Source organism: Leucopleurus acutus (assembly GCF_964270905.1).
Source record: "Leucopleurus acutus genome assembly, chromosome: 2".
Classification (NCBI taxonomy): Eukaryota; Metazoa; Chordata; class Mammalia; order Artiodactyla; family Delphinidae; genus Leucopleurus; species Leucopleurus acutus.
In genome coordinates this window covers 185001529-185022150 of record NC_139143.1, presented here as the reverse complement: position 1 = coordinate 185022150, position 20622 = coordinate 185001529, and the positions used below count along the sequence as shown (strand labels likewise).

General features: G+C 44.7%; 1 protein-coding gene across 4 annotated transcripts in view; it reads right to left on the bottom strand.

Moving 5' to 3' along the window:
- MTOR (mechanistic target of rapamycin kinase) overlaps positions 1–20622 on the bottom strand; it is a 117488-nt gene that overhangs the window by 66753 nt on the left and 30113 nt on the right. For all 4 annotated transcript variants that reach the window (XR_014326030.1, XM_082834556.1, XM_082834554.1 and 1 more), the window contains exons 20-28: positions 17971–18057; positions 13885–14052; positions 13290–13402; positions 12810–12972; positions 11647–11739; positions 10811–10957; positions 5803–5945; positions 3034–3196; positions 2751–2896 (exon numbers count right to left, since the gene is read on the bottom strand). Coding sequence is in view for 3 of the 4 variants with exons in the window: in XM_082834556.1 (XP_082690682.1) it covers positions 2751–2896; positions 3034–3196; positions 5803–5945; positions 10811–10957; positions 11647–11739; positions 12810–12972; positions 13290–13402; positions 13885–14052; positions 17971–18057 (1223 nt within the window). In the remaining variant the exon portion in view is untranslated. The remainder of the gene's footprint in view (positions 1–2750; positions 2897–3033; positions 3197–5802; positions 5946–10810; positions 10958–11646; positions 11740–12809; positions 12973–13289; positions 13403–13884; positions 14053–17970; positions 18058–20622) is intronic.

The window sequence follows — 20622 nt, the reverse complement described above, 5'->3', positions numbered from 1 at the left end:
AATAAATTAAGTGGGACTACCTCAAACTAAAAAGCTTCTGCACAGCAAAGGAAAACAATCAATAAATTGAAAAGACAATCTACAGAATGAGAAAAATATCTGTAAACCATAACCCAGAGTTACTATCTAAAATATGTAAAGAACTTACACAACTGAATAGCAAAAAAGCAAATAATCCAATTTAAAAATGGGCCAAGGACCTAAACAGTCCATTTTTCCGAAGAAGACATCTAAATGGCCAATGGGTACATGACCGGGTGCCCAACACCACTAATCATCAGGGAAATGCAAAGCACAGCCACAATGAGATATCACCTCACACCTGGTAGGATGACGATTATTAAAAAGACAAGACATAATAAGGGTTGGCAAGGAAGTGGAGAAAAGGGAGCCCTTGTGCACTGTTGGTGGGAATGTAAAGTGGTGCAGCCACTACACCACTATACTGGCGGTTCCTCCAGACATTGAAAACAGAAGTACCACGTGAGCCAGCAATTCCATTTCTGGATATACTTCAAAGGAAACAAAATCACTATCTCAAAGAGATATCTGTACTCCCATGTTCATTGCAGTATTATTCACAATAGCCAAGATATGGAAATAACCTAAAATGTCCTTCAAAAGATGAATGGGTAAAGAAAATGTGAAATATAGTTTATGTATATATATATTATGTGTGCATATATATATGTACATACACACACATATAATATACACATAATGGAATATTATTCAGCCATAAAGAAGGAAATTCTATCATTTGTGACAACATGGATGAATCTAGAGGGCATTATGCTAAGTAAAGTAAGACAGAGAAAGACAAATACTGTATAGTATCACTTATATGTGGAATCATTTTTTAAAAAGCTGATTTCATAAAAACAGAATAGAATGGTGGTTGTCAAGGGATGGGAGAATGGGGAAGCAGGGAGATGTAGGTGAAAGGGTACAAACTTTCAGTTGTAAGATGAGTAAGTTGAGTATCTAATGCACAGCATAGCAACTACAGCTAATAATACAGTTTTGTATATTTGAAATTTGCTGAGAGTAGATCTTAAGTATTCTCACCACACACACACAAAAGAGTTAACCATGTGAGGTGATGGATGTGTTAATTACCTTGATCTCAGTAATCATTCCATAATGCATATCAAATCATCATGCTGTACATTTTAAATATATACAATTATATTTGTCAATTACTCCTCAATAAAGTTCGGGGGACAAAACATCTATATTACACTAATCAAAACCTATAGTTGCTGAAATTTACTCATACTTTTATAGATACACAATTGAATAACTGAAGTATAAACTTTTGTGACAAGGTTAATGTCAAAAAAAAAATGTCACCATATGTGGTATTTTAGAAATCGACATTCAAAGTCCAATTTATTGGGGCAAAGACATGATTCTATTCTTATCCTTTTTTTTTTTTTTTTTTTTTGGGTACGCGGGCCTCTCACCGCTGTGGCCTCTCCTGCCGCGGAGCACAGGCTCCGGACGCGCAGGCCCAGCAACCATGGCTCACGGGCCCAGCCGCTCCGCGGCACGTGGGATCCTCCCGGACCGGGGCACGAACCCGTGTCCCCTGCATCGGCAGGCGGACTCTCAACCACTGCGCCACCAGGGAAGCCCTATTTCTATCTTTCTGGTCACTTTTTTTTTCTTTTTTTTTTTGGTACGCGGGCCTCTCACTGTTGTGGCCTCTCCCGTTGCGGAGCACAGGCTCTGGACGCGCAGGCTCAGTGGCCATGGCTCATGGCCCAGCCGCTCCACGGCATGTGGGATCCTCCCGGACCGGGGCACGAACCCGCGTCCCCTGCATCGGCAGGCGGACTCCCAACCACTGCGCCACCAGGGAAGCCCTCTGGTCATTTTTTAAAGTGTTGAAAGGAACATTTTTTAGCATCTACTCAAAAGCAGAGCTAGCAGAAAACTTGGTTGATTATCCTTTCAAATGAAGGAAGCAACACACACAGCAGGCTGTTTCAGCCACAGTGGAGGTACTTATTAGCTGGGTGATTTTTCCTAAACTATCTGTAGTGAAATAATCAACCATGTTAGCATTTACATGAAGATAATTAGATCCTGAAGCTAATATTCTCTGATGATCATTAGGGGAAGTGAACAGTTCTCTAGGAGCTGTGGAGCTAACATTTAAGGCTGCTTGTAATTTCATAACAGCAAAAAATTTATTAAACAACCTATTTTTTTCCATACCCAGAAGACTCAAAACCATCTTATGAGAGAACATAAGCAAATGAGGGAAAAGACCACTGAATTTCAGACTCTGTCTTTTACATTCATAGAACTCCAAGGAGGAAGACTCAGGCACCAACATATTTAGCCAATAAAAACCCACCCTGCCCTTGGGTGGTCTCTGAGGCACAGAATCCAGCTCCCAGTCCCAAGCCAGAGGGCGCGATCTAACCCAGACGTAAAATCTATCCTTCCTAGGCTGCTCCGTCCACAGAACTGCTTCTAGGCTAATTTCATTGGGACAAGTAAGCACAGGTTGGAAAACAACAGAAGCCCAGGTGCTAAGGGTCAACAGAAACGACAATTCTGGCTAGAATACTGGGGAGAGCCATCTGCAACCACATCTCATTTAAACGTGCTGGCCAGGCCTGATGGCAGATTTCATAGAGCAGAGGTCTCCAAGTGCCTCCAGTGAACTGTCACCAGGTAGTGGGAGAAGAGAGGTCATTTTAGATGAAGGCAGCAATTAAAAAGGGTTTATGGCCTACCTGATGAGAGACTCTAGGATGGCAGGGGTGGGACCCTTCTGGAACTCCAGTTCTTTGTAGTGTAGCGCTTTGGCATATGCTCGGCACTTGGCAGCCCTCTCACCCAGCAGAACAATGCCATTGTCATCTCTCAATGGCAGGGGGCCCTGGAGAAGAGCAGAACCCCACAGCATAGGAAAATGGCAGATGGGGCACAAGCAAGAGTGGGCTGTGAGGGTGCTTCTCCCCTCTCACCAGCTGGTTCCCCGTCAGGCTCCATCTGGACAACTGGGCAAAGTCTCACCTTGTCACTGTGTTCCATGAATTCAGCCAAGTTTAAGAGGGTTTGTGTGACTTCAGCGATGTCCTGGGAGGTGAGGGCCAACTCGATGCTTCTGATGAGCTCATCCTGCTGGTCTTCATTCAGCTCAGACCAGCAGGACACAAACGCAGCGTTAAAGAGATCCCTGAAGGCAGACAGGAGTGAAGACAAATGTTGGAAATGCCTCTCCTGCCTCTGCCTGGTGCCACAAAGTCACACCTACCAATCTACTCCCGGCATCACTGATTAGGGTTATACAGGCCAGGGCTGTCCAAAAGAACTTGCTGGAAATGGTCTATATCTTCCCTGCCCAATATGGTAGCCATTGGTCAATGAACACTTGAACTTTGATAAGTGTGACTAAGGAACTGAATTTTAAGTTTTAGTTAATTTTAATTAAGTTAAAATAAGCACACGTCGCTAGTGACTGCTGTATTTTACAGTGCAGGTACAGGGCACTGGGGGTGGGGGCGGGGTGTGTGGGGAGAAAAGAAGAGCAGAGAAAAGTAACTTGTCTCCACAGTGGTTGCATCACTTCTCTTCACTGGAGGGGATGAACAGAAAGGGACTTCTAACATAGCAGTTGACATAACAGATTCAGAAAACAATAATCTTCAAATGATTCTTGGGATGCTTCTTCTAGGCAATGTCCAAAGTCCTAAGATCAGAAGTGGCAAAGGCAGCATCTGCTATTGCTTTTCAAAGTATAAGCAGAACCTTTAGTAGGATGGTCATAAACAAAATGACAACAGAACTTAAGAAACTAGCAGTATTAGAAAATAGAATCCAAATCCATAAGTCTTAAAAGATTCTCTTAGCCAAACCTCTAACAGCCGGGGCCTTGGGAAGACCTGGATCACTATAACTATTTAAAATCACTACAGCACCACTTGGGTGAATATATTTGCTACCCCTGACATCTGAATTTTAATCCTACCCTCTCTTTTTTTTGAATGTGTGGAGAGGGGAGTTGGAAACCACAGGATATGCCTAGATAATGTATGGGGTAAGGGATCTGATGCTTATACATCTACTTTTCATTACATATTTTAAAAGGTTAAATCAGATCGATGTATATATAATTTTGGAATCTGATGGAAGAAAACAAAATTTGAAATTCAAAGGATAACATGAAGATCAAAAGAAACCCTGTGTAAATTAAGAAGTAAGCTTTCTGATCTAGGTCCAAGGCCACGCTGGCTCCCAAATGAACACACTTGGCACTAAGGGGACAGACACACACGTGTATATTTCTCACAAGCCTCTTGTGGATGACAGTGTGCCCAAAAGGGACTCGGAGCAGATGAGAGGGACGCTACAGTAGCCAGCGTGTGAAATCTGCACACTATGGAAACAGAGAAGTCCTAGGAATGATTTTTAAGCGTTATAAAATATTTGAAAGAAATCAGATGAACTAAATCATGGCATCCAAGCAACAGCCTCAGGGACCATCGCTATTCTTGCTAAATACACTCCAAATAGCAAACCAACTGTGCTGATGAAAGTGAAATGGAATACCTCATTTTTTGCTTCTTGCTAATGAAAAGGATTGTTAATTAAATCACCATTTAATGCCTCATTATAAATAAGAACTGTCCATTGTAGAAAAATTTAGAAAATAAGGAAAAGAATAAAAAAGAACTGCTCCTTAAATCCTCCTACTTAGAGATAATCATTATGTATTACTTTCTCATCTTTTTCCTACGTACATATATTTTTAATAGCTGAAATCACACATTTATACCATTTTGTATTCCATTTTATTCACCTACATCATACTATGAATCTTTTACATGCATTAAAACTTTTTATAAACCAAATTTTCAATGACTTTTTAAGATTCCCTGTTAAAGGTTTATAGTATTTTTTATGGCAAATTCTACTTTCCGAAGACGGCTGCAGCACTAGCTCCTGTTCCATGCGCCCTTCTAGGAGCCTCCCACTCCCCTATAAAAAGGTGGCATCCACGTCTCCTCCCCTTGAGCCCGAGTAGGCCTGTGTGACTGCCTTCAACAACGCAGTGGGACAGAAGTAACACTATGTGACCTCCAAGACTAGGTCACACAAGCACCAAGCACTTCTGCCTCGTTCCCTTGGGGACACTCACCCTTGAACCCAGCCAGTTTCCTGTGAGGAAGCCTGAGCAATCCATAGGGCGATCCACGTGGAGAGGAACCAAGGCCCCTGGCCAGGGCTGAACTTCCAGCCAACAGTCAGCCCCAACTTACCAGACATATGGATGAGCCATCTTGGAAGTAGATCTTCTAGCCCCTGGACAAATACCCCTGACACTGTGTGGGGCAGAGACAAGCTGCTCCCACAAGTCCTGCCCAAATTGCAGATTTGTGAGTAAAATAAGTAATTTTTTTAGACTGCTGTTGTTTTAGACCACTAAGTCTTGGGGTATTTGTAATGCAGCAATAAATAACTAGAGTATCACTATTACTGGAAAACAGGTTATATTAAGCTATTACATAGTTATTTTCAGAGTTATAAATGACTTTGTAATTAAAGTTTTGGACCTAGATCTACTAAGGGAAGGTACACTAGCAAGGTTAAAATGGATGTTTTTCCTGTAATAAGAGCTTCTTTAATTTGCTTTTTTATCTTTTCCCCCAGAGGTTAACAAAATTAAAAAATCCTTTTACTATTACTGCTAATAAAAACTAATTCTTATACAACATTTTCTACGTGCTGACCCTCTTGAACCCAATCTGAAGCTGGGAGGAAGGGAGCCCTGACACACCATACCTGGCCATCGGGTTGTAGGCCTGCGCCAGGGCCCAGCAGGAGCGCAGGGAGGGCGAGGAGGAGTCCTTCAGCAGCTCCAGGCTCAGCCGCCTCAGCCATTCCAACCAGTCATCTTTGGAGACCCTTCTGGCAGCTCCCCAGGCCTATCATGCCACAGGCGACAAAGGAAAACCATCAACTGTAAGGGCCAACTGTAAAGAGCCCTTGACTATCTAATGATTATTCCACTTCTTTGATTTATAAAATTATACCTTTCATGATAAAATTCCCCGAGCACAAATACAAAAGAGTAATATTTAAAGCCATAAAACAAAAGCAGCAAACTCTCATAATATAAAGAAAGCCTGTTTTACACCTCATTTGCGCTGGACTCTATCTGCAAAGCAGAGCGCTCTACAGCCCTAAAGTGGATGGGGACCATCACACTCAGAATGCATCCAACAAAGCCGAATGGCCTCCAGCAGTGTGTGAGGGGCCTGGGACACCCTGCAGTGGGACACTGGCTCATCTTACAGAGAGTCACACAGGGAGAGGGGAAATGCTCAGGTTGACACCATCCTCAATAGTGTGACCATCAGGTGAGCACTGAGCCCAGAGTATACGGCAGTATGGTGCAATGAGACAAAAGGAGTTGAACAGATTGAATTTTTTTTTTTTCTTTTTGCAGTACGCGGGCCTCTCACCGTTGTGGCCTCTCCCGCTGCGGAGCACAGGCTCCGGACGCGCAGGCTCAGCGGCCATGGCTCACGGGCCCAGCTGCTCCGCAGCACGTGGGATCCTCCTGGATTGGGGCGCAAACCCGTGTCCCCTGCATCGGCAGGCGGATTCTCAACCACTGTGTCACCAGGGAAGCCCTGAATTTTTACTTTGTAGTTTATCCCCTCCAACTTTCCTCAAAACTCTGAGCTCTCCAGGCACCAAGAGGTACTAGCAGGGGCAGCTTAGGGAGGTGGATGGGAAGATTCAGGCCCTGGAGCTGGGCAGTAAAGGGGAGTGGTCAGCAGCCACACTCTGTGGAGCTCAGTGGCTGGAGTTCAAATCCCAGGTATGTAACATATTGGGTGTCTGATCTTGGGCAAGTTACTTAACTTCCCTGTGCCTCAGTTTCTTCATCTGTAAAGTGTCGATAATAGTCCCCATATTAGAGGGTGTTCTTTTTTAAATTAATTAATTAATTTATGGCTGAGTTGGGTCTTTGTTGCTGCACGCAGGCTTTCTCTAGTTGTGGTGAGCGGGGGCTACTCTTTGCTGTGGTGCGCGGGCTTCTCATTGCGGTAGCTTCTCTTGTTGCGAAGCACAGGCTCTAGGCGTGTGGGCTTCAGCAGTTGTGGCTCGCGGGCTCTAGAGCGCAGGCTCAGTAGTGGTGGCACATGGGCTTAGTTGCTCCGCGGCATGTGGGATCTTCCTGGACCAGGGCTCGAACCTGCGTCCCCTGCATTGGCAGGCGGATTCTTAACCACTGCACCACCAGGGAAGCCCCCAGAGGGTGTTCTAAGGATTAATTAACTAAGTTAGAGACTTCCCTGGCAGTCCAGTGGTTAAGACTCCATGCTTCCACTGCATGGGGCACGGGTTCAATCCCTGGTCAGGGAACTAAGATCCTGCATGCCACATAGCATGGCCAAGATTTAAAAAAAAAAAAAAGATTAACTAAGGTCATACGTGTAACAGATTTAGCACAGTGCTCAGCACAAGTTAGTGCTTTATGCTGAGTGCCTGCTACTCTGAAGTTAGAAACACCTGGTTGGAACCCTGGCCCTGCCACTCACCTGCTGTAGGGACTCTGGGCAAATTACTTGTACACTGCTGTCTGAGTCTTAATCTTCCTCATTTAGGGATAATGCAGCTAAAGGGCCTAGCTGGAATAGATGAGCAAAACATGGTGGCTCGTATCATCAAAATGACAACTCGTTGAATTGGCTTAGCCCTAACTACTAAATCCCTAACTTTTAAAATATATTCTTAAAAGATTTTTCTGGCAGAACAGACATGTCAATCCTCCCTAAATAGGGAAATCAGATAAGTTAAAGCAGAAGTTCTCAAGTGAAGTAGTCCAGGGAGTGAAAGAGATACCCATGTGCTACACCACCTGACCATCAATGCCTCAGTCCATCACCTCCTGGGATAAATGGAGATTTGCTATAGCTTTTGATGAGTTACCAAGGCGTAACATTACATAAACTAATATTTTTTGTCAAAAACTGAAGTAGAGATACTACGAGAGACAAATTAAAAATTTATGTGAAGGATTCTCACTCACCGTACAATGAGAACCCCTGAACTAGAAGAAGATACCAAAGACTTTTAGACCTTGTTCTGTTGAACGAAATGGGAACATCAAGTCCTTTTCGATCCACAGATTTCTGGTTTCCTTCCTATACAGCGAGTCTCTGGATACCAGCACTGTATTACAAGGCATTTAGAAGTCAGACACATACAAGGAAGCATTACTAATATCTTTTGCCCTCTAATGATATGAGGTTGAGCTTGGGTAAGGCGAAGGCACTGCAACACAGTGGTTAAGAGACTGGTCTCTGGAGTCATACCTGGGTCAGATCCTGGCTCCACCATCTACTGGTTGACATTGAGCAAATTACTTAACCTTTCAGTGCCTCAATGTCCACATCCATAAAAGAGGGATACTGATGACAGCATCAAACTTATAGGGTTACTGTGAAGATTAAATGAGTCAATACATGTAAAGTGCTCACAACAGTGCCTGACACACGGGAAGCACTCAACAAATGGTGGTGGTGGTTAGTGCTATCATTAACATTGGTACCATTTGATAAATGGTAGCAAAAGGCTCTTCAAAAAATTTCAGCTTAAGGAACAACTGCACAATCTATCAAACAGGATATGTCCCTCACCTGGGCCTTTCCCCACTGCTCTGTAATCTAAAACATAATCAACTCTCAGTTCTCTGGGTTCTACAGTAACTGTTGAAACTCCAGCCAGTTTCCTCTCCTCACCCACCCACCGCTGACTGCCTCATCTGGTTACACTGGTGCACGCTGATGGAACGCCAGCTTACTCATTTAGAAGGTAAGCCCGAATAGATTACCATGAGACAGGAAAGCTGCTGAGCATCTTGGAAGGCATCCTAGAGGTACACGTAAATGGTTTGTATGTTTTCTGTACTATGTAAATCCTCTATTAGCACAGCCAACAGAAAGGTGACTGAGGTGGCAAATTATTATTGTGAAAGCTGGTTAAAGCTGACAAATATACCAATCCCTAATTATCATCACATGAATATGTAGAAGCACAATTTACTTTTCGATGAAATGGATCTGAGAGTCAGCTGTGGAGAGCTTTGCTTAGGGTTTTTTTTTTTTTTTTTGCAGTACGCAGGCCTCTCACCGCTGTGGCATCTCCCGCTGCGGTGCACAGGCTCCGGACGCACAGGCTCAGCGGCCGTGGCTCCCGGGCCCAGCCGCTCCGCGGCATGTGGGATCTTCCCGGACTGGGGCACGAACCCGTGTCCCCTGCATCGGCAGGCGGACTCCCAACCACTGCACCACCAGGGGAGCCCGCTTAGGGTTTTTTAACTTGATCTGTTCTCTCAGGTGAGACAGGCGGAGATTCTTTTTTCTGTTTGGCAAAGGTTATGCTTATTTTTCCAAGTCCTGGGTAGAAAGCAAAACTTTCTGGAAGCAAACTAGACCACTGGGGAACTTCCTAAAATAGAGAGAACAAAGCCCTAAAGCTGAGTGGACAGCTGCCTGGTTGGAAGGACATTCTGAACCTAGGCGGGCTGAAAACATCTGGGTGGAAACGTGCATCTGGCCTCCTTGTCTGGCCCCTCCCTCAAATGTGAGGTGTCAGCATGGTGGCCTCAACAACTGCTTGGGAATGCCAGGTGTTGACGACCCTTCTCCTCCTGAAGTCTTGGACTAGCAGTTACAAAGCACACAGAGGTACAGCAGCATCACTCATGACCCAGGGGTATTTTACCACTTTCATCTTAAATCATCAAACGTTTCTCAGTAGTGGTCACTTTGCAGCTGTCTGTGTGGGTAAAGACTGATGTCAGGAGTACAGGCCAGTGTTTCAAAGCTGTGGGTGAGCACACGCACACAGGTCTGTGTGCAAATCGTTATGGGCTTGGCCAAAAGAAGACACCAAGCCAACTAGGACCCAGCCCTGCCCAGTTCTTTACCTCTACCTGCTGCTACACATGAAATGCAGCTGTGTTGCATCAGCTGCTAATAAAGAAAACTACCACATTGAAATTCAAACTGGGAGCTGCTTACAGTCACTAGAAGTACTAAAGACTAATGCAAAATGTGGAAAATAAGCAACCTGGTATATTTATTTAAAAGTCAGTGAAGTATATGATTACTCTGTTTAGATCCATCCATTAGAGATGATTTGAAACTGCCTGTTTTTAAGTGCATAGCTGGTGGCATAAATGATGAGAAGCTGCTTATATCCCAGGCTTTGGTCAGCATAGAGAATCCAGTACTGATCTGCAGAGATCTAAAACCTTGCTACTCAAAGTGTGGTCCGTTGACCACTGGCATCGACATTACTTGGGAGCTTGTCAGAAATGGAGACTATCAAGGCCTGAGCTTGGGCCTGAATCAGAACGAGCATTTTAACAACAAGCTCCCCAGCATGTGGGAAGCCCAGTGAGCCTGAGAAGTTTGAGAAGCACTGCTTTAAAGAGCCTGCATCAGGTTCAGTGCTAACTAGGAGGCTCACTGGTTGTTTTCTGGTCATGTAAAAAATGAGAATGCTATTTGCAACAATGCATTCCACTGTCAAAGCTCCAAGGGAACACAAAAGGACACCTTGTTCTTTATTTTCCTTCTATTAAAAAATTGTATAATTCAGATACTTGGAGAAAAAATAAAATGACCTAAGTTCGTGGTATCTAGATTTTCAGAAAGATGCTTGGTTTTTGGTTGTTTTAAACAGAAAACAGCAAGAGCTGAAAGTTTTGAACAAGAGAGAAGAGCAGGGGCTCTCCTTTCCAAGCCCCCCCAGGAAACGATGGACCTGCCTTTTGGAGGTTGATGGTGCTGACGTGCAGTTTCTTCATGGGTCCCGTTTCCACTGGTCCGCTAGCCAAGGCATCCCCTTGGCCACTCCGCAGCATTCGATGCTGGTAAATCAAAGGGTCCTCTTCTTCATCAGCAAGGGTGTATCCCTGCAACCAGAGATTTAGAGAACCACTCTGCAACTCCACAAGCTGCTCCCAGTTTAGAAAACATCCTTAAACCTTGGGAGGGCCACACCTTCTGGAAGAGCCAGGATTTAGGTTAAGATTCCACATATGGACAGAAAGAATCATAGGTGGGCCGTATTCCACACTGAGACCAGTCTGTGTTGGTCACTCCTGGCCACTGACAAGCACTGACTTAGTAGTATGAGCATGCAACTGGCAAATGTGAGACAACCGTGTGTCATAAACATGACGAAGAGCTGGGCCGGCAAGGAGCTGCTGCCTGTTTTTGTAGGACCTGAGAGCCAAGGATGGTTTTTGCATTTTTTAATGATTGAAAAAAAATTGAAAGAAGATTGCTATTCTGCAACATGTGAAAATTATTAGAGAATCATATTCTGGTGTCCATAAACGAAGTTCTACTGGGACGCAATCAGGCTCATTCGTTTACATACGCATACGGCTGCTTACAGGCTGCAGTGGCAGAGCTGAGTAGTTTCATCAGAGACCACACAGCCCACAAAGCTGAAAACATTTACTATCTTGACATAAAAAGCTTGCCAATCTCTAGTTCAGAGCTAAAAAGCTAGATATACCCCCACTGCTACGATGACAAGAATACCAGTTGAGAAGGACAATGCGGGACTTGCAAACAGAAACAAAGCGCAGCTCACCTTGACAATCCTGCAGATGAGGACATCATAGCGCTGATGGTTGATTCGGTGTCGCACCAGAACTTTATTTACCATTGGAATGAAAATTTGGTACTATAACAAGAGAGGAAGCAGGTCAGAAACCATTACTTTGGAGAGTGGGAAATAGAAAAAAGAATATTACCCCTACCACATTACAGCTACTACTTCTGGGTTTGGGACTAGCTCTGTGGTACTTTTGACCCCTTGTGCTACCTCATCCCCCTCACCTTCCATCTGCGTCACTGCAACAGCCTCTGACTTTAATGGTCTCTCTGCTTCCCCTCTTGGCCCAGTCTATTCTTGCGCACAGCACTGAGAATAATCATTTAACAATGCTAGGGCAGATCACAGCACTCCTGGGCTCAAAATCTCCAAAGAATTCTAGTCTTGCTCAGAGTGAAAGCCAGCTATGATGGCCTACAACAGTGATGTGCAAATTTTAGTGGGCATCAGAACCACCTGGAAGGCATATGAAACCAGAGATTGCTGGGCTCCACAGTCAGAATTGCTGGCTTGGTAGGTCTGGGGTGAGGCGTGAAAATCTGCAGTTCTAAGGAGCACCCAGCTAAATAGATGCTAATGCTGCTTGTCCCGGGGTCACATTCTGAGGACCACTGGCCACAATACCTAGCTTCCATGCCTACTGCCAGCACAGCCTCTACAAGGTTCTCTCTATGCCCTTTTCCAAGTACTTTCCCCCGCCTCCCTTCCCTGAAGTCACTGCTCTCCTGCTGCCCCCACCCTTCAAGCACACTGCCATCTCGCACCTTTGCCTTTGCTAATCCTTCTGCCTGCAGCCAGCTCCCTGGCGTTGGGCCTTTCCTTTATTTAGGTCTCTGCTGAAATGTTACCTTATCAGAGAGGTCTGCCTCTAAAGAAACAGCATCTCTCCCTACTCCCTCCCATCCCTCTTATGAGATAAATTATGTCTCGTAACTTTGCTTCATTGGAATGTAAGCTCTGTGAGAACAAGGACAACATTCTGTTTACGGCCTTATCCCCAGAACAGCACTCAGCCCACACAGGTGGCTCAATAAATACTTGCTGAATAAAGAAGGAAAAAAAGGCACAGCTCCTAGCTCTTTGTCAGTGATTGAGGCCTACAGATTAACAAGCGGAGGAGTCGAGGACTCCTGCCTCACCTTCTTCCCCAGCTGAAACACGAGTGAGGACAACGTGTCCATGGCTGTGGGACGGAGTTCTGGGCTCTGGTCCAGCGTTCGCACAATCGGGTGAATGATCCGAGAGGCATAGTCAGTGAAATCCAGGGACTCCGTCAGGCGGTCCACTGTCTCTAACGCTGCCCTACAACAATCGCTGACATACAGTAACTGCTAACACACAGCCCAAGAATAAGAGAAGTGGCTGACGGCTACCTTTACAATCAGCACCCAACGGGAAGGAATGGCTTCTGACATTATTTTGGGTACAGAGATCTAACACACATTCCTGTGGGATGGGGACAGTGAAGATTTCCATAAACCTGGTACATATCTGGACTAAACTAATGAGAGTTGAAATAACAAAAAAATAGAGAGATGGTCTGGGTACTTAAGAAAAGGGCATTTTCAACAAAACATTAAAAGCTTGATAACTGTTAGTCCTAAAGGGTAGGTGCTCACTTTCGAGACGGCAATGGAACTTCAGGGGCATCAAACAACTTCACGATAGGGGGCAATAACAGATGCAGATAGTCATCCAGGTTGGCGCCAAACAGCTGGATTGCAGCAAGCAACTGCAAAAAGGAGTAAAGGCACGGCGGTGAGCACATACAGCCAGGCGTCAAGGGTCTAGGCACCCGGGGCGGCAGTGGTATGGGCGATTCAAAGTTCTTTGGGGACTCTGAAAAGCCTTTATTAAATGGCTCTGAATTACATTCTCTTGGTAGCACTTTTCCCCGCCATTTTATTTCACTTATATGTTACTTTGCTTTCTCTGAACTTATTTCAACTGGTAAGGAATCAGTTGCTGGATAATAGAGAAAACTGGTATGCTAAATAAAATATTTACCAAGAATAATCCATTCTTGGTAAATATTAATAATAATAAACATTCTGTAAACTGTACACTGCACGCATCAGATACTACAGCATTCTTTAGAGTCAGTCTTACGGACCGAGCGTCCCCCTGTCACTCAGAACAGGGTCTCTTAGATGATCATCCAGGGACTCTGATGGACTCTGGAAATCTCTCCAGAGGATGTCCCGGGTTACTCACCTTGATGGAGACGATGCGGCCTGGGCTATTGTCATGCATGAAGACTCGTAGCATGTGTGGGATCAGCTGGGGCAGGTAGAGCTTAAATTCACCCCCAAGAGCTACCACAATCTGCTCAATGAGAAGAATGATCGTGCTCTGGATGGAGGTGTTCATGACCCAGAATTCCTATAAAGAGGGAAGAGACAGAGGAGCAAAGTCGGGGGCCCTTCTGCTGAAATATGAACCAAGGAACTGACACAGCCAAACGAAGCACAAATGCAGCGGGCATGGTCTGTGCCATGGGACTCCTTCCTTATCCTCCTCTCCCCAGGCCTCCCTGTATCCTACGTCAGTCACAGTGAGCAACTAAGCTGCATTTCCCCAAAAGCACCAGGCTACATGGCTCCTCTGTGCTTTGCTCATGCTGCTCTCGGCTTAGAATCCCACCTCTTGCTCAGCTAAGCCCATCTGTCTTTCCAGACGTGGCTCAAGCCTCACTTCGCCTAAGAAGGCGTTCCTATCTCCTTCCATTATCCACTGTGGGTCCCTCTGCTCTGCTCTCTTCTAGCACCTGTAATACTTAATTTTCTTTGCCGCCTTCCCTCTACTCGACTGTAGGCTGGTTAAGGGCAAGAAACCCTCGGTCCACCTCTGTCTCCCTGAATCTAGCAGAGCGCCTGGCATATTCCAGCCACCCAAATCCATCTGGCAGAATGAACAAACGACCAGGCCTGCATCACTCTAGGAGCTCTCCAGCCGTCTAGGGGTGGTCCCACTTTGGGTAGCACCTGGGCTCTGCCAGAGGGTGACTTCAGTGTTAACAAGATTTCCTGCCCTTCTGGATTTAGACTTTGCTCGACAGCATCTGACATCTGTCCCAAACCATTTTCAGGCCTGGAGAGTGCCACAAGAGGAGCATTTTTCTACATTCATCTAATTATATCCCACATAAATTACTAAAATAAAAACTTGGCCAACTGGCTCCAGATCCTGTCTCGGTACTGCAACGCAAATTGGTCCAAGTCTCTCACTCCAGGAAAAGCTGTCATTTCAAATCAATTCAAAAAGACAGTGGCCTACTGCCTTCTTTAAAACCTCCAGAGTAGGAGACTTAATGATGGCAACATATGCTTATTAGTACTCTTGGGCCCCCATTTAATTCAGAGTAGAAGTCAGTGAAAAAATAAAAAAAAAGATAACTCCTCAGATGGAAGGCTTTAAAAGAAGCCTAAGGTATTTTTATTTAGAAAAAATTGTTCTTAACTCATAGTAGTTTACAAAGTAAAAACATTTCCAAAAAAATCTATACTAAAAGGTGCTGGTAAAACGTTCTTTCTCTCTGCTTGGAGAGAGGTATTCTCTTTGAAAAAGCTATTTTCTCTAGATAAAAAGCTTCGACAAAGAAACACCACAAATTTTATGGCCTCCGTGGTTTGTGTGATGTTCATTCACTGGGACCACACTCTGCCTTCTTTAGAGAAAGCCCGCCTACCTTTCCACTGCTGGGTCATCGGGGCTCCTCACAAAGGGTTTTCTCTACGTCAAAGAAACCACGCAGCCTCCCCAGGGATGCCGGCTGGATCACTGTTCACAAAGCCTCGAGCCCTCCTGGGAGAAGCTCACAGAAATGCCCAGGAGCAAGAGCCAAAGAAGAGCCCTGTTGGCACCTTCTCTGTCTTGGAGGAAATGAAAGCTGTATTTTGCAGGTGTAAGGCTCCCAGCCTCAAACCCCTACATGTTTTGTCATCAGTCATTTTTGGGGAATAAGTCACAGATTACTTCAGCTTCAGCCCCGGAGTGCACTGCTTCCTCCCTCCCCGCCCCACCCCCAACTCCCTTAACACCGCCCGCAGGCTCTTTAGCATCCTACCTAACTCTTCCTGTACAGAGGCCCCTGTGGCAGGAGGCAGGGAACAGAGCAGCTTTTGCTTATTTATACATATAGGAGTTTTTCAGTTCTGAGACTCATTTTCGGGGAAGTTCCATTTTTGAAGGCGGCCACTTTCATTTTAGTCCTGCTGCTTCTTCCAAGCTAACTACAAAGGTCTGGTGTAGAAGAACAAAAATCACTGGAATAATTGTCTTCCAGTTCTTTGAGGACACAGCCATCTCTGCAAAGCAATCTCCCTAAGCAGAGACACTGAAATTATAGGGAACAGTAGGAAGCACCCTCCCACTCCCAATACAGAAAAATGATACTGCCATCAATGGGGAGTCCTTTGCACCTAGACTTAAATAGACATTTCTCCAAAGAAGATATACAGATTGCCAACAAACACATGAAAGAATGCTCAACATCATTAATCATTAGAGAAATGCAAATCAAAACTACAATGAGATATCATCTCACACCGATCAGAATGGCCATCATCAAAAAATCTAGAAACAATAAATGCTGGAGAGGGTGTGGAGAAAAGGGAACACTCTTGTACTGCTGGTGGGAATGTAAATTGATTCAGCCCCTATGAAGAACAGTATGGAGGTTCCTTAAAAAACTACAACTAGAACTACCATATGACCCAGCAATCCCACTACCGGGCATATACCCTGAGAAAACCATAATTCAAAAAGAGTCATGCACGATGTTCATTGCAGCTCTATTTACAATAGCCTGGACATGGAAGCAACCTAAGTGTCCATCAACAGATGTATGGATAAAGAAGATGTGGCACATATATACAATGGAATATTACTCAGCCATAAAAAGAAACGAAATTGAGTTACTTGTAGTGAGGTGGACGGACCTAGAGTCTGTTATACAGAGTGAAGTAAGTCAGAAAGAGAAAAACAAATACCATATGCTAACACATATATATAGAATCTAAGAAAAAAAAAAAAAGGTCATGAAGAACCTAGGGGTAAGACGGGAATGGAGACACAGACCTACTAGAGAATGGACTTGAGGATGTGGGGAGGGGGAAGGGTAGGCTGTGACAAAGTGAGAGAGTGGCATGGACATATATACACTACCAAACGTAAAATAGATAGCTAGTGGGAAGCAGCCGCATAGCACAGGGAGATCAGCTCGGTGCTTTGTGACCACCTAGAGGGGTGGGATAAGGAGGGTGGGAGGGAGGGAGACGCAAGAGGGAAGAGATATGGGAACATATGTATATGTATAACTGATTCACTTTGTTATAAAGCAGAAACTAACACACCATTGTAAAGCAATTATACTCCAATAAAGATGTTTAAAAAAAAAAATTGGGACGAGAGCCTCTTCTCAAACACTGTTGCAGAGACTTCCCTGGTGGTGCAGTGGTTAAGAATCTGCCTGCCAATGCAGGGGACATGGGTTCGAGCCCTGGGCCGGGAAGATCCCACATGCCATGGAGCAACTAAGCCCGTGTGCCACAACTACTGAGCCTGCACTCTACAGCCCGCATGCCACAACTACTGAGCCCGCGTGCCACAACTACTGAAGCCGTCGCGCCTAGAGCCTGTGCTCCGCAACAAGAGAAGCCACCGCAATGAGAAGTCCGCACATCACAATGAAGAGTAGCCCCAGCTTGCTGCAACTAGAGAGAGCTTGCGCAGCAGCAACAAAGATCCAATGCAGCCATAAATAAATAAATAAATTTATGTACTTAAAAAAACCACAACACTATTACAGTCAGAAGGCGGTATTTATGCTTTTGAAGGTAGCAGGGAAAAGCATTACCTTCTTCCTCAGAGCCTGACAGCACTCCATCGTATTTAATGGCCCCAGGAAAACCCAATCCCCAATCCTCTCTTAAGGCCATGGTTTTACAGGCAGTAAGGAAGAGGGCTTTTGTGAGAATAGTAAAGCACTGTTGTGATGTTAAAGTGAAATTGCTTTGCTGTGTGTGAGGCAAAGAACTCCAGTTTATTTCTGGCAGAACAATTCCTTCAGGATTTCTCCTCAGATTTCACACCTTGAACTCTTGTACCTGGGAGCCTGTAGCGAGAGCCCCTCCACCCCCTTTCATAATCCAGTGGGACACCTTGTTCCACTTTTTATCCTCAGGTTATAACGTCTCTATGATGACCCATGAAAAAAATGTCCACATCATCCAAACCTGCTGCTGAATGCTCCTGGGCCCAAACACTGAGGAACAGGCCAAAGCATTAATTTCTACTCACTCTCATGAGTGTGACTATTTCATCCATGTAAGGCCTGATGTGGCTCTTCACAAAGGACACCAACATTCCCAGCTGCTGGAACAGAAACTGAAACAGAGAAGAGGTCAGCAAGTTGGCACCACGAAGGATGTAGAACTCCCAGGCTTACCCCAAGTGCACGCTAATGAATAAAGACAACTATGGAATCGGTTTCTGCACCACCCTTTCTTCTGAGAATAAGCTTCAAAGAATGAGACTTAAAACCATCGGTGGTAACCATCGGTGGTAACGGTGGTGAGCGCTGAAAAATATGTCAGTGGCTTTACTCACCAGTGAGGCAGTTTCTGCTCAGCAGGGGCTTCGGGGCCAGACTAGCTGTTCTGAACTCTTTCTATTACCTACGAGCTTTGTGACCTTCATTTAATCTCTCTGCACTCAGCCTCTTCTGTGGGAAAATGGGAGATAACAGTTCTTGTCTCACAGACTTGTGGTAAGAGTTAACTGGGCTAATACCTGGAAAGCACTAGAACAGGGACACAAATACTGTTAAATGCCCAATGAACATCATCTATCATTGAAGGATTTCTGGAGTCACTGAAAACTTAAAAATGGACATGAAATTTTTAATTAACTGTAGATGTATCTTTTGTTTATTCAGTCTTAATTCACTACCACTTACTTTCTAAAATAAATACAGCTAACTATTATGGGTATTGTGGTTCACTTATAGTAATTAACTCAATTAATTAGGTCTTAATTAATTAGTTAATTGTGTCTCTAAGAAACTGTGGGGACCTCCCTGGTGGCGCAGTGGTTAAGCATCCGCCTGCCTATGCAGGGGACACGGGTTCGAGCCCTGGTCCAGGAAGATCCCACACGCTGCGGAGCAACTAAGCCCGTGCACCACAACTACTGAGCCTGCGCTCTAGAGCCCACGAGCCACAACTACTGAGCCTGTGTGCCACAACTACTAAAGCCCGTGCGCCTAGAGCCCATGCTCCGCAACAAGAGAAGCCACCACAACGAGAAGCACGCACACCGCAACGAAGAGTAGCCCCCGCTCGCCGCAACTAGAGAGCCTGTGTGCAGCAACGAAGACCCAGTGCAGCCAAAAATAAATAATAAAATAAATTAATTTTAAAAAAAAGAAAGAAAGAAACTGTGAACCAAAACAGCAAGCAAATTGAGGGAGGGCTGGGATTAGGAGATTCTATTTAGGTTGGTATCTTGCAACTGTTAAGAGATGCCATTCACGAAATAAAGTTGGGAATAAAGATGGCTTAGGTAAGAGAAATCCCAACTACTTTCCAGGTTAAAGATGTCTTCAGGGTGTAGTTTTTATTCTGTTATGATCCTCAGATAGTGCTACATGTCAATATCAAGTTGCAAGTCATATTGTAAACCTCCCTTTACCCCTCACCCCCCTCCCAATTTTTATAGCTCTCTATGCCTTTGCTGCCCTCCATTAACAAGAATAATTTCGTACGTATGTATTTTCACCCTTATCCACATTTTAAAACTTGGGTAAGTTGGGGAAAAATAAAAAGTATGTTTCAAATAGTGAGTAATGGACTTACAGAACTCATTACCTGAAGAGGTGAGACTGACAGGACACACAGGACTGGGCTCAAAGAGAGTTGGACTAATTTCTAAGGACAGGGATATCAGTGGATTCTAAGGGGCTTAGAAGCTGGTCTCACATGGCACACAGGTTCAACTTGGTAGAGCCATCCCTACCTATCTCCTGGGCACCTCCTCATAGAATCACTGCAGACGGTTTTTGTGAAATGGTCCCTACGAAAGTATATTACAGAGATCAAGGGACAGGAGACTCTAAAATACAATGGTTTTTGAGTTAAACTTTTGTTATGCAGAACCTGAAAGAAGGTAGGAAATCTAAACTGGAGGAAAAGCAGGGCAGCAGGGATGGCTGGTCAGGGGAAACCTTGAGACGAAAGGACAAAAGCCTCCTGATCCTTGCTGTCACTTCATATGAGGTGTCCATGGGGCAGCCTCTCTGGTGGCTGATTCATAAGGGTCAGCGGATACACCCAGGCAGGTGCCTCATCCCCAGGGAGGGGGCCCGAGTAGCCACCTCATTTCTTCTCCCTTAGATTCTTTCACAAGCTGTTTTCTCTTTTCCCTCCTGAACGTTTGTATTTTAAAAGAACATGTAGCTTTGTTCCTGAAAATATGGTGGGTTAGATCCCCTCCTAAATCCCCTTGCTATGAAAAGCCTAAAAGGAATGCATAAAAGATAAATGTTGTTATTAGATTATCAGAACTGAAACCTTTCACATAAAGCCAGACCTTCAAAAAGCTACATATCAAGAAAAATGGTGAAACCTCCTACCCCCAAGTCTGTCCACTGGCAAAGGAGACAAAGTAATCTGTGAGTCTTGATGTGAGGTCTAGGTAGGAAAAAAAAGCCTTCCTAAGAGTTTGTAATTTCAGGCCACTCTCATATGAGTTTAGGGGGTTATTTTAACTACCTGTGTGGCCTGAGAAACTCTAAGCCAAGAAACTAACTAAAGGTTCTCCTAGAAAACCTGGTAGAAGCAAATGCAGACCCTCTCTGGAGAGATGTAACTTCAGAGCAGATATTCCAGTATTAACTGCTCCAGGGGAAGTCCAGCTGAATATGATGCATGATCCAAAATTGTAAAACACATA